The 18,158-nt window shown below is 35.4% G+C and overlaps 1 protein-coding gene across 2 annotated transcripts in view; it reads left to right on the plus strand.

Annotated features, from left to right (window-relative positions):
• The window catches only part of BBS9 (Bardet-Biedl syndrome 9), a 284,671-nt gene that overhangs the window by 123,660 nt on the left and 142,853 nt on the right, over positions 1-18,158 (plus strand). For both annotated transcript variants that reach the window (XM_027659381.1, XM_027659382.1), the window contains exon 20: positions 2,715-2,897. In XM_027659381.1, the coding sequence (XP_027515182.1) occupies positions 2,715-2,897 (183 nt within the window). The remainder of the gene's footprint in view (positions 1-2,714; positions 2,898-18,158) is intronic.

Here is an 18,158-nt window from a genome sequence, read left to right on the forward strand (position 1 = left end):
TTTTTTTCCCCTCTTTGCTTTTTTTGCAAGTGTAAAGTAGAACTTGTACATATGCAGTTATCTGAAGATTTAGTTGCTATATATTTTAGTGACCTGCAATACTCCCCAAGACTGCACCTCACCTTTAGAAACTTAGGTCTCTCACTGGTATAATATATGCCTTGCATTATTGTGCATGAGAACCGTAGAATTTTGTACCAAAGACAAACTTTGTTAATAGTTGTATTTTTTAGGTTTTTTTATGAAACTACTTTCAAAATATGTTTTAGACTTGTACATTAGGTATTTTGAAAAGCTGAGGATCTCCTTTGTTCATGGTTATAAAATGGAAAGAAAGAATATTCTAATATGAAGGATCCTTAAGGTAAAAGACCGTGCAAGTTACTTGTCTTTATGCAATTTATGCTTCTGAAGTATGTAGTAGAGTGTCAATTGAAATATAGCACAGTGTGAGAGACCATCTAGGAATTTATGAATGACTCAGTCTAGAAAGTGGCCTTTGCATTGTTGTTAAGTGGGATTCAGGTAGTTGTCACACAAGTGCAACTGTATTTGCCAGTGTCTTCAGCGTAATTGATGTTTTCTGTGCATTATCCATAATAGGCTACAAGTAGCTTGCCTTTAGTCCAAATTCTAGGAATTCTGAATTGTGCTATCCCATCCAGTAATGATATTATAGGAAGCATGAAAATGAATGAGCACACCTCATCAGCATGGTAAATTCTTTGGTCTTCTCAAAATTTTCAATTGCATATTGGACAGGAAAAAAGATTAGATATTTGAAGGCCCCTATTACACTGAGGAATATTTTACTGTTGCTTGTCTCCTCAGAAAGATGAAGCTGTACGGTGCAGGCAATTACTGACTGAAGGGGTCAGGTGCAACTGATGTAGGGTACTATGTAGTGTTGTGTTTGTCATGTGGCTTTGTGACCCATAACTGTTGAAAAGTGGCTGCAGTATGGAACTTAACTGTGTAGAACATAAGGTGTGGAAAACATCAAGGGTTTGGTCAGAGCAAATTGAATGCCAACACAAATACATCAGATGATGTGTCAGTGATATCGTTACTCTTCGCTAACCAAAGTATGTCATGTTGGTTTTCACTACTTGGGATTAATTTCTCGGTTCTCTTTTGCATGGTTAGCTGGACTTTTTTGTTTGTTTGTTTTGTTACTTGGCTCTGATTTATGTAGTGTTTGGACTCATGAGTATCCTGTGGGTTCTCCGTTTTATTTGGAAACATTACATTTTAAAATATAAAACAAAAGCTATCAACACATTTTGTTTGAAATGTTTCATATTTATAGTTCCCTAAAATTCTGTTTTCTTTATCTTCCCAGTCACATGGGAGCTTGGAGGGAACACACACACATCTCTAATGCCAGCGTTGCAGATTAAAAATAGTTTTCCTCCACCAAATGCTAACAGCTGGTTGGCTTTCTTTCCCTGCTGAAGATGCATCATATAGTATTTTCATTTTCCTGCTGTTTCCAAATGTTAATGATCAGGCTCTGCAAGTTTTACTTTGTAAATTCTGTTGCAATACTAATTACACTTTAACAGTATTTCTATGAGGCTTTTTACAACTCCAGTCAAGCACCTATTTTTCCATCCTGCAGATAAATAAACAGAAAATGGTTGAGGGAGATGCTTTGTGTTGATTTAAATGATGATCAGTGCTTCTGTAAGCCAAGTATTATTTGGGCAACATGAAGATGTAGTGGCACTCATGAGAACAGGTCTCTGAAGTTGTACTCCCCCAGGATGAACCCCTAACCTTTGTAACTTTCCTCTACTTGAAGTAATTCAGTGCAAATACTGTGGAAAATCTCTTGTCATATTGACATTGCAACAACTGCCTATTGAAATCACTGTCATCTTCGCTTTTCACTCAGTGATGGAAAATGTCTAAACATTGCATTTCAAGAAAGAAGACATTTATAGCAATATTTTTCAAAGTAGCCATTTTTGTAATGCTGTGAGTGGACATATTATATACAATGACAAGTAATTACTGAACTGAGTAGAATATCTTATAATAGCTCTTCTGCCTTTCCCCATCTTGAAGTACACAGCAAAACTGTCTTAGCATATTAGAAGAAGTGAATGTTATTTTATTTGAAAATTCTTTCATAATGTCTGGCACTTAGAGTGGTATTACCTTCATATACATGATCCATAGTGTTTACATTTTGGCATAAAAGCTGAAACAACTAGGGCAAGACATGGAGAGACATGAGAGTTAATAAAATAACAGATGGCAGTTATGTTCCTGTGGAAATAATTATATACTGCATTTTTAATTGCATAGAATCAATGTGTTGGTTTTGATAAATACAGTAGGCTTGCTGGTCATATGAAGATTAGTGTCTTGTATGGTATAAACCTGAAAGTTAGTTTGTTGTCATGTATTATGTGATATGATGGGGATCAATTTCAGAAATGCCTTAAAAATATGCTATATGCAAAATCCTTTCTACACTGATTGTACTAGATAGATTAATCCTGTCGCCATATGGAAATTGCATTGGGTATGCAAAAGAAAAATCTAGATAAGTGATAACTCATTTAATACTCTGTGGTTTGTGTTTATGGAAAACAGAATTCCTCAGGATCTTCTAAAGGAAAACAAGAGTGTGCCAAAGGTAATTTCAGTGTTGAGTGTTCATGGATGGTAAAACTATATTTAACAGATGTTTCTAATTTTTGCAGGTAATAGCTCTAGCAGATGCAGCAGAAGAAAATCAAGCCAACGTGTTCCAGGCATTCACAAAGTTGAAAAGTGCCACCCATCTGGTGATTATGCTGATTAGTTTGTGGCAGAAGCTCAGCACTGATCAAGTTGCTATTCTGGAAGCTACGTTTTTGCCATTAGCAGAAGATACACAAGAGCTGGTAAGAATCTGTAAGAACTGCTTGAAAAATGCTCATTCGTAGAGCTTTAAGCCCTTAAACTTACATATTTTCCCCTGTACTTTACTGAAGACTGTCCTTTGAAGTGATTTAAGTAGCCTTATTAAGTTCAATGTTTGATGTAAACTACACTGATTTCACAGGAAAGTAGAAAAGTAGGAGTGGATTATAGAATGTTTCATTAGAAGATATGAGTGATACCGGTTAAATTCTGCTTAACTTTTCCATAACAAGAGAAGTAGGAGTGTCTCACACAAATTTACCTGGTTTTACCTTCAGTCCAATTGTTAGCACAAATAGAATACTGCCATTTTTTTAAGACTTTAATATAAATGCTATATAATATACATGCGCACATTCCAATAGAAATATAAAATACAGACATGTACACACAGTAAATACAATGTATTTAATCTATTAAACATTTACCATACTTTGTCCTCAGTGTTTTTAGAATGATTTATATAATGGATGAAAACTATCCAAAGAAAATACTGTGTATAGATAATGTCCTTGTATTTGCCAAACCATTTTCTACATAGTCCCACATTGTGTAGACATCTTGCAAATTCTGCTCTGTTTTAATGAGTGTGACCATGTGAGATTGTGTCCAGAATTTGGAGAATGGTTTGTGAAGAAAAATAAGGCTGTATTCTATCCATGTCTAATGTCCCCAGCTAAACACTGCTGTTCTCAACTTAATTAAGAGTTGATCCCCAGTTGGTTTCAAGTCGAGCTCTCTTACTGAATTCTACAATAAAGTACTTTATTGTTTGCCACACTTAGAAGAGAAATAAATTCTGACATTAATACATCTCAACTCTTTATTTTAGGCATCTGAAATATGTAGTGTACTGCATAACCTTTCACAAATGACTTCTAGGGAATAAAAAAATAAGAATTATTTTAAGTACATACCAGTTTTAAATGTCATGCTTTGCACAGGGTTTTGCAGTGTACAGTGAATCCAGATTTTTGTACATACCTGGAATACTTAGAATGATTTGTGGTCTTTTAGACAGCTCGAACTGGGTTTCAGGTGAATCTAGGATCATCTGCCATTTCCACCTGGGGGGCAAAAAGCGTTTTGGCATTTTGCATCGTATTGACTCATAGTAGGCAAAACCCCACAGTTCGACTGAGATTTGTTTTGGATTTAGTTCTCATTTAAACTTGAAAAATCAAGCTTTGCAGCTGAGGAGTATGCATTCCCATGAATGGAATCGAAAGGAAAGTCCTATGAATCTCATAAAAGCCCAAACAGCCATTTTTTGCGTGACTCCTTTTTGTTTTGCCATCAGGATCTGCGTTGCTTTGATACATATTTTGATACAATATGGTAAAATTTGTTGCATATCCTATAATACAGGATATCACTTCAGCATGTATCTTGGTGTGGTTTTAATATAGTAGTTAACAATATTCCATGTTAAAGCTGTAAGACTTCACATAAATATTGTAAGGATGTATATCCTACAGAGCAGTCAGGATGAAAAATGTAAACCAACAATAACTGGAGGTGGAAATGGAAATGAAACCTTTACAAAATACTGAATTATGTGCCATATTGAAGTTGTTATGGTACCACAGAAATCTGAATGTAATTTAAGGAGCTTAGGCAGGGAATGGGGAAATCTTCTGACATACCAATGCTATTTACAGACAGAAGCTCCTAGCGTGTGTTCAGGGTTTTCTTGCAAGCAGTCAAGTGGAACACTGGTGAAAGAAAGTGAAGAATCTCTGAAGAATTTTTGTTTACTCTTCAAACAATTCTGCACAATGGTTTGTTGTATTTTTATTTGGATGGAGTGTGTCAGAAGATAGTTCGGATGCAGTCTACATCTCCAGAACATTTTCTGCCTTGTGAGCATTAAACTATGGAAGTGTTTTTTTAATAAAAGGGAAATGTTTGGAATATACTGTTACCATAAAAAGAAATGCTTCTTTGACCATAACATCAACATTATTCTCATACATGCCATTTCATTTAGAACAGATTGTATCTTTTTTTCTAGACCTGGCAGTCAATTCAGTTAGGTATTTAGCAAATATGAAAGTGGCATTTTGTGTTCCCATTGCTGCAAAACTTTTGTCTAAGAACATGTAAAATTTGGGTTTTCTTGTCTACAAAGATATAGCAGAAGCAATACTGCAAACTTGCATGTTTTTTGGAAATAAGAGATATTTGGCATCATATTTCATTTCTGGCAGTAAACTTCTAATTAGCACCTAAATAGCATGGCTTTGACTAAACTGACTAAAAGGACTGCTCCTGTTCAGTACTGGAAATACAAGGATCTTCTCCTTTTTTAGTGATTCTTTCATGAATTCTGCACAGTTGGAAAAGTATCACACCAGCAATTGAATGAGATCTCTCAGGTCTTGGTGGGATAAATGAGCTAATTCTTCTGCTAATGAAATGATTAAGAAAGTGATGACAAAACTGAATAAAAATTAATTGCATTTGCATGGAAGTTAGGTGCAGTTTTGTCCAATTCAAAGTATAAAAGCATATATTGTCACTATTTCAGAACATAGTATTACAACCACATGCAAACTATACTTTCAAATATATACTGGTTTGGAGTCCTGTGTTTTTCCTGTGTGTTGAAATATATGGTAGAAAAATATTTTAGGGTGCTTTTGGAGACAAAAGAGTTCATGATCATCATAACAGTGTGCACACAGTGCACTTTTTTTCAGGAGAGTTGGTCACTGTTCTGTAAGAGTAACGTATTTGTTTTTAGCTTGTAACAGGGAGTGACAGGAATTTGAGGTACTATAAATATAGTAAAATAGTGAAATAATAAAAAAAAAAATCATGAAAATGTTAAGGGGTGTTTTCCAGTGATTATACTTTACCACACTGAATTTTCTGAATGGAAAAAGATATTTGAAAAATGCTGAGTTTGTGTTGTTTACAATAGGAAATCCATTTGGGAAAGGAGGGAATTTGTCCAGGCTAATTTAAAGGGTTCAAAGGGTTCATGCCGAAGGGGGTTGTTTTGATGTAATGGCTGCATGGTGTCTGGATTGACTGATGGCTCATATGTCTGATCATTAAGCTACAAATGCTTTTTTTGTTTAGGACATTACAAAGGGAAAAAATGTCGATACTAGTATTCTAACTTTGAGACTGGTGGAAGGCCCTCAGTGGTATAACCATCAACAGCAACTTTACCAGAGAATAAATATTTTCATAGTTCTCATGATGTTACCAAATAATGACATACAGGTGCTTCATTGCTCAGAATCATCCCTTTCTTGTCATAGTTCCATTTGTGACACTATAGTTAATAGTAATAGCTCTAGTAATGGCATCGCAGAAGTACGTTTCCATCTGTCTTTATTTATGTTTGGAATTGTACAAACCAAGTAAATGTCTGTATTCGATCTTAATTTGTTATTGAAACTGTAATTTGGAAGAAAAATATGCCTGAGGATGAAATGCGTATTTTAAATGACTCTGTGATTTAGTGTAATTATCTTATGCTAGGGACTATAAATTTACCACTTCATAGTGCTGATTAGATAAAGTTGAAACAATGAAAAGAAATGGTGTCAGAAGAAAATCGTTAAGTGCCTGGTAAAAGTCATAGGAGTTACTATCAAAAGTGTCTGTGCTTTTTGTAAGAAGATGATCTGAACGTAAATCATGAGAAAAAGAAAAGATTGTTTGGGAAAGACTAGATAACCTGCTATGTTTTATGCATGATAGCAGATGGGTTTTACTGTAGAGTTCTTGAGTAATGTAGAAAGTACTCTTTCGTGGAAAGAATCCTTTACCGAGTTTTTCTCAAAATCAAAGGTAAGGTTATTTCTGTAATTCCAGCAGGCTTAGTTCTGTCACAATTGATAGTAGCCAAATTTGTCTTTAAATTTCCTGTCTATGTTTAGTACTTTCAAAACTTTGAACTAATAATTACGTCTTTGGCAAGAGTAATTTTTGTGAACCCTAATTCTTAGAATTTGTTGGAGATGGTAATTTTCACTAATTCTTGTGTTTAATCCAACCTAGGTCTTAATCACGGTAAAATATATCTGGAATTAGTTTTTTGTGCCTTATATTTTCTATACTCTGCTTGTTATTGTAACCATTTTTAAAATGTAAAGCTCCAACTCTCTACTAGACTGAAATATTTTAAAATAGGCTGAAATATTTCATATTTTCTTGTTTGCCATAGGCTGGTACAAATTATCTTTTGGTATTTTGTAAATACTTTAAAATTTTCTTAAACAAAACAAAAAACCCCACCCCAAGCCCAACAAACAAACAAAATCCCCAAAACCAGTACAAGGCAGTGAGCAGTGATGGCTGGTAACTTGGAACCAGTTTTCCATATAACTTTATTCTTTATTTCTGCAAACAAATACGTTATATTTATCCCCTCTCTTCTTCTTTCTAGGAAAAAAGTGAATAATATATCTGAGAACAAGTAGTTTTAGAGGGAGAAGCGCATGAGATTTGATGCCTTTTTTCCGGCAGGGAAAATTACTTTACATTAAATGACATTTACTATCTTTTTTAGAAGTCAAAATATAAATAAGTCTTCCTCCTATTTGAATCAAGACCATACAACAGAATCAATCAGAAAGATGCTTCACTGTACCAGAAGAGTCTAAGTCTAAAAGAAGTGGGGGGAAAAAAACTAGTGAGTTTTAAGTCTTTAGTCACCAAAGGAAAGGAAAGGAAGCTTTAAGCTTACCCAGTAAACCCCTTAATTTTTCAGTAGAATAGACCAGTCAACCTGAAGTTTAGTTTTGGTTCAGGGCACCCAAAGTTCCCAGTCAAGTGATGGGAAGAAGGTGAGGGAATGAGATTCCCACTCCTCCCTGGGAAGGGAGGAGAATGAGGGAGAAAGGTTTAAATGGAGTAATGATGCCTTTGCTCAAGCATGGATGTGTGACCCAGCTGGAGAATATGAGAAGAGCATGGTTCAAGTACCAGCCTTCTTTGATAGTATGTCTTGATAAGGAAGTTATCAGTGCTCTGCTGCTAGCTGGCTTTCAAGAGGATCAGACTACACCATGATCTAGAATGTGGAATCATAGAATCATTAAGGTTGGAAAAGACCTCCAAGATCGTGGAGTCCAACCTTTGACCAAACACCACCTTGTCAGCTAGACCATGGCACAAAGTGCCATGTCCAGTCATTTCTTGAAGACCTCCAGGGATGGTGACTCCACCACTTCCCTGGGAAGCCTATTCCAATGCCTGACCACCCGTTCAATGAAGAAATTTTTCCTGATGTCCAACCTGAGCCCCCTGGTGCAGCTTGAGGCTGTGACCCCTTGTCCTGTCACTAGTTACCTGGGAGAAGAGACTGACCCTCATCTCACTACAGCCTCCTTTCAGGTAGCTGCAGAAAGCAATAAGGTCTCCTCTGCACCTCCCCTTCTCCAGGCTTAACAGCCCCAACTCCTTCTGTTGCTCCTCATGTGAGTAGGTGGACAGAAAGGCACCTGGTTCTTAACCCACTAAGTTACTGCAAAGTGATGTGTAAGTATTTCTAGTTTACTTTTATTTGTAATCCCTTAAAAGCAGGGTTTCAAACTGATTGATTACTTGACAATGTTAGAATGTCTTAAAAAAACCCCAAATTTCCTTGGTAAGTAACTTTGGGTAAAGAGGGAATTTGAAGAGCAAGGTGGCGATCTCACCACTACTTTAAGCACTATCACAATTCCTTTAAATGTCTGTTAATAATTTTCTTCCTGCATTTAAATTTATTTACTAAGAAGGCAGTGGGTTATGGCAAGAAAGCAAGTTGAAGACAAATTGCACCACTATCTAGTGGTCTTCATTTGTAACTGAATTCATGTGATTCCTCACAGTGACTTCTCTGGGTAGAATAGAAAAGTGCTGATGTTTTGTTGGTCTGAGAAAGAAAGGCTTAGTGTGGTCTGTTTGAAAGTTTTATGTATTAATGAAAATCTATAATATATCTTAATCAGATGCTTCCCATTTTAAAGGACTGCAAGAAGAAGCTATGCCCTATTGTATTTTCAATTTTTTTTTCATTTGGTGGTTTTGTGGTGGTTGACAAGAAGGGAATGTAAGATTTTAATTTTTTAAAAAGGCTTGCTTCTGGTGATTGGTAATAATACTGGTTTTCAAAAAAGAAAGCCTTCTCTATTTCTTCTACAAAATTATGGAGAAATAGGTTTGGTGACAGAAAAGATTGTTGTATTCTTGTCTTGTTTAATTGTATTCCCTGGAACTTTTATCAAGCTCAGAATAAGCATTCAGTCTTGATATAAACCTTATGCTAATGAAGAATCTGACATATCTGTTGGTTAGATGTATTTTAATTAAAAAGATTTAAGAATTAATTTTGGTTTTAACTTGATCCAGCACCTTATTTTTTTCTGCCAGTATTGAAGATACTGAAGTTAATCTTCAGTGGGCTGTCTCTGTTGTGAGCAGAAGCCTACTCAGGGATCTTATTTCTTGGTGTAAATTAGTCAAGGCAGACCTGTGTGTTCTGCTTTGATTAATTTACTTCCAGTGTATATTATCTCCTTTTAAACTAATTTGGATACCCTACAAAGTACTGCGGTTGTCCCAGGAGATTTATCCTTTGTTTGATAAATTAAATAAGCTTCTGTTATCAGACATCTTTCTCTATGTAATATTGTGATGGGGACCTCTAAACTTTCTCTTTGTTAGAGTAATCTGTCTCGTTGAGGTACAAAGAGCTATTTTAGTGTAGTAGTAATTACTGAGTATGTGCTGCATACCAGGAGTTCAGATCAGTTGTCATCTAAACTGCTTAATGACAAGAGCGATGCATTACAGTGATTACAGCAATGTTGTTCACCAAAGGGTCTTAACACTCAATATACATAATCAGTGGCTCTTTCTTTTGCCTTTTTTTTTTCTTCTTCTTTTAAAGGAGTTTATTGTCGGTGGAGAATTCTCTTGATATTGTGTCCTAATTGAAAGATCTACAACCTCTTGCTATGCAGCCTTCCAGTACCTAAAAAAGGCTTACAAGAGGGATAGAGAGGGATTTTTCACAAGGGCATGTAGTGTTAGGTCAAAGGGGAATGGCCTGAAGCTGAGAGGAGGGTAGGCTTAGATTAGATATTAGGAAGAAATTCTTTACTGTAAGAGTGAGGTGGTGAGGCACTGGAACAGATTGTCCAGATAGGTTGTGAACTCCCCATCTACAGGTGTGGGACCAGGTTGTGTTCGGGGCCAGGTTGGATGGGGCTTTGAGAAACCTGGTCTAGTGAAAGGTGTCCCTTCCTATGGCAGGGGAGTTGGAACTGGGTTAACTTTAAAGTTCCTTCCAACCCAAACCATTCTATGATTCTATGTACTGATGAGTATTGTACTAGCATTTTAGAAATTTATTGTGATTTATGGTTGATTGTGAAATTCTACTGGAATTACTTGTATTCTGAAACAATGTATTTGTTTCAGCACCATTAGTGTATGACCTTCATATTACATAACAGGAAAGGGTTTGTAGAATTAAAAGGTACATATTTACTGTTGGATTTATTTCCTGATTGTCTCACATCAGTTCAAAGTTATGATACTTTTATTATAAATACTGTAGTGCTATGTTTGTGGCATTGTTTCTAACTGTATATCATGGGATTTTCTGAGAAAATTAATTGCTCCCAATAATTCTGTAAAGCTCTCTATTTATATTGAACATATTACAATGATGTGCAGCTAAATTCGTAATTTCCTTTAGATTTTACAGTCAGAAATGTTTCTGAGGGTGTTTCAAGATCTAATCACCAAACTAATCTTTGTTCTTGGGGGAATGTGAGAGGAACCAGTTGTGGTATAACTGCTTTTCGTTTGGAAATTGTTGTTGGTTGTTCACGGTTCTAAGTTGCAGTCGTAATGTAGCATTTTTTGGTTGCTACTAGATAACATATAGCTATTGCTCTCACATTGTGCTGTTGTATAATCTGTCTACTGGAATTTACAAAGATATCATGTCATCAGATAAATATAGATAGATTGATACAGATATCATACAGAAATTGTCATGTGAATCTTTCATCTTGTTACAAAGTCCCAGAAAAAAACTCACTTGCTTTTTTTATCATGGTTTTCAGAGTAGTAATTTTTTTCAGATTGAAGTTTTTTGTTTTAGTTAATGACAAGATGTTTTGTCTTAATTCCTAGATTAAGAATGATATACCCCTATTCTCTCATGTTTGCACAGGTGATGAGAGACTCACTTTGCATTAAGACAGGCCAAATTAAAGGAGCATGAAGATTGCATCATTTTTTGTCTTTCATCATCCCCTGGCTTTTTCAGTGAAGAGAGAGTTTGATAAAGCCAAAATATGGTTTGGCTACTTTTGGCTACCTCAAAAGTAAAACAGGTCATAAGTCAAGTCTGTACAACCAATGGAGGATAATAATTGTTGCCCAAGCTACTGTCTCGAAAAAAAAAAAATCTGGTGTAAACTTGAAAATTGGCTATTGGAGTAAACATGCAAGTCCAGTTTGGCACTATTCTTTTTGTCCTCACCTGAGCATTTTGAGAGCATTCGGTGGTGCATAGATTTAAAATAAGGTGAGAATTTAAACAGGAAACAAACTTTATGTCAAGTTTGGGTTTTTTTAAGAGCTGAAATGTTTGAGTGAGTGTGGTTCCATATTTCACAGGCTTTGGAAACACAAACTCATTTGTCAGTATTTCATAGTATATTATATTGGCAACCTAATAAGAGATATCCGAGTAAAAGATGAAAAGTTCCTCTCCAAGTATATCACTGATCTAAAAATGCAATGTGGACTGAGATGCAATGAGAAGTTTCAATACACTTGTTTTAGCATATGTTTTTTCTACTTTGTTACTTCCCAGTGTCAAAAATTATCTTGCTGGATCTAATTGAAGTTATAGAGTTCATGTATGGCAGACCTGCTGCTGCATGTCTAACATTCTTCAGCAAGAGGAACAACTTCTGATGTGTTTGCATGCCTGCAGACAGCTTTGACAATATCTGCAAAACCCCAACAGCACCTCAGTTTTCCTAGCTAACTGGTGAAAAGTTCTTGAGGAAAAGAAAGATGAAGTGTTAGATTATTTCAGTGCTAAAAAGCAAAACAACAGACAAGCTGGCAACAAAAGAAGTCAAACCACTCCATTCATGTAGCACATACAAGGATTTCTTTCATCAGTTCTCAGAAAGGGATCAACAGTCATAAGAAGTCAAGTTAATAAGAAAATTAACATGCCAAAATTCCCTCAGAAATTCAGGATTCTGGAATAGCTTCTACAAAAACCCATGAAGTATTTGAACTTTCATTATATCAGATAGGATGCATTTGTATTACAACAAATAGGCATTACTAAAGGAGTAACTCTACAGTTATGTAGTTAGAATTTATCTGTTGAAAAAATGTGCCCTTTTCTCTGCCTCTCACCCGCTCTTAAAAAACCACTGCTGTCCAGAAAAAAAACCCCAAACAACCAGGTGTTAGGACACACTCTGTATTTTGAGATGTGAGACAATTTGAAAGAAGAGTTGGGTGATAAAGATCCATTGCTTGCCAAGAAGAAAACTATTGATCTAATCTGATTCTAACCTAATTTTGAAAGTCTTTCTGTGCAAATGAAGAGCATCCGATGCACAAGGATGCAGCCTACACTGAAATTTAGCTACAGTAGACAGAGATTAAATTTTAATGGAGTAGCTAATAAAACCATCATCTATAGTCACCTTGGTATATAATTTTTTGGTGAAGCATGCACTTTCACGAGAACAAATTGCTAAACTCAAAAGCATAGAAGAGTTAAGCAGCTGTAGAAATATGACTATGATCCCCACCTGGAGTTTTGCTTTCTTACAGGTGATACACTCTCAAATCATGGTACCAGTTGTTTCATTAATACACAACCCCCTACAACTGCTGATAATCATAATTTGTTTCTGTGAGCAGGACTTCCTTCTGAATTAGACTTGAAAAATATATGAAAATCTTGATAGGTGCAGTTTTCAGAACCTTTGTTTAGTAATGCTCAATTTGCTGTTTTTCTGAAAACCCCACTGCTTTAGTACTGCTCTTTTACGTTATGATTCTTCCAGAAGATTCTTGGTAAAATATTAGTTTTGGAGCACCATTCCCAAAAGAAAAATACTGCATATTCTATATGATATTTTTAAAAATGCTATTTTGATTACTAAGCCAAATGCAATTTTAGCTTTTCTTCCATACTTGAAGACCTTAGAGAAGGAGATTTTAGCAAATCTTGATCTAAAGTTAAATGTCCGTAGAACAGAATCCACCAAAAACTATGCTTATATTATGCTTATACAGAAGGGTTCAGTGGTTTGTGAATTGAGCTTCAGAGGACAGAAACACCAGAACAACTTCTACATGGCAAGTGTGCTTTTCAGGAAAGATTCTGTTGTATAGATTTTTCTCAGGTGAAGTTGCCATAGGATATCAATATATGCTTACCAATTAGAACTCAAAATAAGAAGCTCTTGTAGAGAGTTGTTTATAGTGCTGGAGTTTCTATTAAATAAATATTTCTACATCGGAGAGATAAAGTTGCTGTTTCTGTTGTGACTGGCAATTACAGCACAGCAGTGTGGAAATGACAAGTGCGTCTGTGACAGACTTTTAAATGAACCCACCTTATTCACAAAGGATTTTTTCTAAAGCTGATATCTGCAGTCTATTAATGTCAAAATGTGAGATATTAATAAATGAATTGAATGCTCTGAAGTAGCTTAAAAATAGTTGCTAGCATGAGTACTTATTGTTAAATAGCTCTGCACAGATCTGTTGTGCTGTACTTGAAACAGTTCAATAAATATTGTAAAGAGATCTCGTAGTTTTCTGTGTAAGTCTTGATTACTTTCTGTACATTTTTTTTGTTGTTGTTCATAGACCCTTTAAGCTTTTACGCCTTAAATATCTGTTGTGTCAGGTTTCCTGCAAGGCTTGATTACTCAGGAGATGACATGTTGTGGTCAGAGTTATGAAGATGTTACCTTGTACTTCTCTGTTACATTCTCTTCTCTGAGTTTTGCATTTTTTTAACTGTTGTTTGGCTTTTATCCCTTGTGTTTTAAGTAAATTGTAATTTGTTTGGAGTAGGTAAATTTGCTAAGTCCAAAGATTTAAATGTCTACAATGGCTGTAATGTAGCTCTTGACAATAGGTTGACTTCAGAGCACCATCTGACAAATGAGGATGATCTTCTGCCTAAAATTCTCTCCTTGATTTAAAAGGAAATGGAATAATCTACTGCTTTGAACTATGTATCGTATTAATTTTCTTCATTTTAGTTGTTCTCTCTTACCTTGTCTTTGATGTTCAACTGTATCCTCACTTTGATGTTGTTTTCATCAGTCTGCAAATTCCTGTTAGAACTGAATTATTTTAAATGCTAATAGTAGTAAAAGTCTGATCAGTCAATATTATAAACATTATGCATCATAATTGATTTAAAGAAAAATAACTAGAGAGAGCAGGGTTATTATAAGAATTTTCATTGGTGCTTTTTTATTATGTGCTGAATACAAATATCCTTCTTAGGCACTTCATAGATTTATAATGTATTTTAACTGGAGTCATTTGTTTGGATTTTCATCAGACTTGGATTCCAACAGTCTGTAGAATTTTGCCAGTTTCCTGTTTTTTAGGTATTCCAGTAGTGGGGTTTTGTTATTTAAATATGTGGAGGTACCTTTTTTTTTTTAATACAAAAGTGAATTATAGAATATTCTAAAATAATCTGTGACTAGTGTTTCTAATGGAATATGTTAAAGAAAACTGGGTTTATATTTCTAATTCTCCAACCAAGAAGAATTTTTTCTTAAAAAACTTTTTCTTAAAAAAGTGCATAGTCTCTCGAGACTGTTCAAATTTAATACATTAAGACCTCATGAATATTTTACTGTATGTTTTTTCTGAGTGTTTTATAGACATCAAGTCTATTTGCTTGGTGTTTTTTTTTGTTTTATTCAGATTCTTTTCAAGAGGTCTCCTAAATGCTTCATTTTTAGCAGTAATTTTTCAGGGGCACTCGCAAGGAAAGTTTGTCATTTCCATTTCTGGCAGCACAGGCGAATGTTGCATGCCTAATTCATGGCTGCTGAGACTGTTATATCCTCTTGGAGACAAGTAGATCAGTTAGAAATACAGAATATGCTTGAAGAATATGTGTTAGGATGACTGGTAGCACAGTGAATCAGGGCAAAGTTTGCTAATGATCTGTGCTTGTGTTGGAGTCTACAAGTTCAGCAACCACTGTTTGTATGTGTAACAGTATTTTTTTTTTTAATGACTTTAAAAGCAAAATGTTGAGAGACACATGGCTGGTGTTTCTTGTGAATTAGCATATACAGTGCTTTCAGATACAGAAACCTCTTCTTTAGTGGTTTGGATAAGCATAAGTGCCAAGACTGTCAGTCAGTATGGTGAGCTTTCAAGTATTCCAGCATTTTTGAGAGGTGATGAAATCATTATTGTGTCTAAAATCAAGACATAAGATATAGCCAGGCAAATTCCCGAGTTAACAGCTGTAAGAATTCCCATAATTTGACTTGCATCAATTTTGCATAGTTTTTGCAGTATGTTTCACGTTGCATTTGAATTCTTTTGGAACTGTCTTGATCGTCACTCCATAGGCAGCTAGAAGAATGGCTGTTGCCTTGGTAATATTATTATTGATGATGTTAAAGACTTTCAAAGTAAAACATACAGAGTGAAATATCTGTCTGTCTTATGAATACAATTTAGAAACAATCTTGTTCAAGCTTGACTGATATGCTACTAGACTGATTTATTCACACTTAGGACAAATATTATTTGTTTGTGAATCTCTAACTAAATTATACTAAGTGTATAAATGTGTTGAGAAGCTACACTGTATGAGTAAACCTATCAAATCTGACAACCGACCCTCTCTCACACTCCTCCCTATATATATATGTGCCTATACATCTTAACAACAACAATACTGAAATCCTTCTTTGAGATTCTACCCCTCTCTATGCCAGGTTGACCTTGTCTGTTGACCAGCTAAGCTCTTGAGGAGTGGATGGAGTCTTTCAGCGAGGCATTAAACTGCAGTGCTGTGCCTCCTAACAGGGCCTACCCTCAAACTTCTCTGATAACCACATTCCTCATGTGTATATTTTGTCACAGAACCAGTGCCCTTTCTACAGCCTGACGATTTGCAGCATGAGATCTCCCGTGCTGGAAGAGCCTCCAGTTTCATTGTCTAGAATTTTAGAATAACAGTAGATGAGTCATTTACCTTGAAGGGAACATAATTTTGGAGCTTCCTTCTTTTTCGGCAAATGGTATAAGCTAAAAATCTTCCTAAAAATTAGCTACTCTAGATGAAGCCTTATGCCGAAGTGAGATTGAATGTATAATTATGTTCACACTCAGATATGCCATGACCCCTGAGGATCTTCAGTGATAGTGTAATGATAGTTTGTATGGACTATAAGTGATGTGGTGTTCAGACTTCTGCAGTGTATCTGATTTGGTTAAAAGAAAGTGCCAATCTCTACCTATTACCTACAAGAGAAAAATAATAATAATGCATATGTGCAAAATATGAAGCCCAGTCTTTCCCAGAGAAAAAGTAAAATTGATGAATTAAGCTTTTTTTATCTATTTCAATTATAGGAAGACTTTGGATGGTTTAATAATGCCTCTTTCTGTGAGTCTTGACTCACATTTGTTGTCACAGTTACGGCAATGCTTGCTGGTCATAGAATGATGGATTACTGGTATCACACGTTGAAGGTGTTCCTTTCAGACCTCAAATATGCAGAATACTACCCAGAAAGCCATTCTACAGCTGTGGCTGTAGAATCATTCTTCAGCGTGGGCTATAGACTAGAATGCTTTCATTTTCAAACATCTTTCAACTTTCCTTAACACATAGGGGTAAAACATTTTTCTTGTTCCTTCAGTTCTCCCCTTGCACCAATAAAAATTGCTGGCAAATTTTTAGTTGTATAAAATCATCTCAACAGTTTTCCATCAAGTTTTTTTTTCATTTAGATGTAGCTTTTATGTACTCTTTCACTAATCACAAAGGCTGCTTTGGATTTGACAGGACTTAGTAGGTCAACAGACCTTGAATTGGAGAAGATAGTTTTATGGTCTACTGAGAAACCAGTTTTACATGGAAATTAAATACAAGAACAAGGGTTGGAAAATGTTAAGGCTATGGTATAAAGTAAAACATACCTGTGTAAGCCAAGGACAGAATACTAGCCATTTTTAATTTCCTGACTTTCCTTAGCTTGTATTTCAGTACTTTTATTTAAATGCTCCTTTTGCCTGCATTTTTACAACTTAAATGGACAGACATATTGGCCAACTTCTCGGCTACTGTATGCCGACACCAGTTAATCACGTTTCTTTGTCTTTTAGTGAAACTCAAGATTCTTATGTTTATATTGTCCTATTTTTCATGATTTGTAGTATAATTAGGAGTGCCTGGCTTGGCTGTTTTTGATACTTTGTACATATTGAGTTTCATTGCCCAGTATGTGGGAATGTAGACAGCATTTACCAGCTCATTAACCTCTTTAAATTGGCTGCAGAATGGATGATTTCCTGTCACCATCACAGGTCAGTGGATGCATTGCACTCTAATGGACTCTTTCTAGAATATTTGAAAAACGTTAAGATACCACAGCATTGATTGATTGATTGGTGTATTTTTCTAATTTACATATTTTTTGAGGGGGCAATTCCTGATAAGATAGTAGGTTAATGCTGTTGTTATTCTGAAGTTAGGAAAGGCAAATGTTGACTAAGAAAACCTTACTAGGTGATCCTGTTTCTCTGCAAAATATAAGTATTTTATACACATACAGCACATTTTCAGGACACTAAATGTATGTTTGGATAAGGTTGAAGTGCATATGACTGTGTGGTCTTACTGATGTACTTGACCACTAGTAAGCATCTAACCTAGATCTGGAATTTAACAAGGTCAAGAGGGGTGGGTTTTACTTCTCTGTGTTGAAGGTAGTACCCTTCACGAAAGCCATATGTATTTAATTAAAGAAATTAATTAAACTTATTTGCTTGTCAGTGGACTCCAGCAGGGTTGACACCATCATTCTTTCAAAAGTTACACTTATCGAGTAGTGGAAATTTGGATAGGTAGATGATTTTGCTGTACAACTGAATGTTTTCAGTTAACTAGAACACACCATGAGAAAGAGCTTAAAAACTAGAAGACTTTGTCCAAGCTCTGTAAGATTGTCATGAGCAGG

Source organism: Corapipo altera, unplaced genomic scaffold, assembly GCF_003945725.1.
Source record: "Corapipo altera isolate COAL_440 unplaced genomic scaffold, ASM394572v1 44b, whole genome shotgun sequence".
Taxonomy (NCBI): Eukaryota; Metazoa; Chordata; class Aves; order Passeriformes; family Pipridae; genus Corapipo; species Corapipo altera.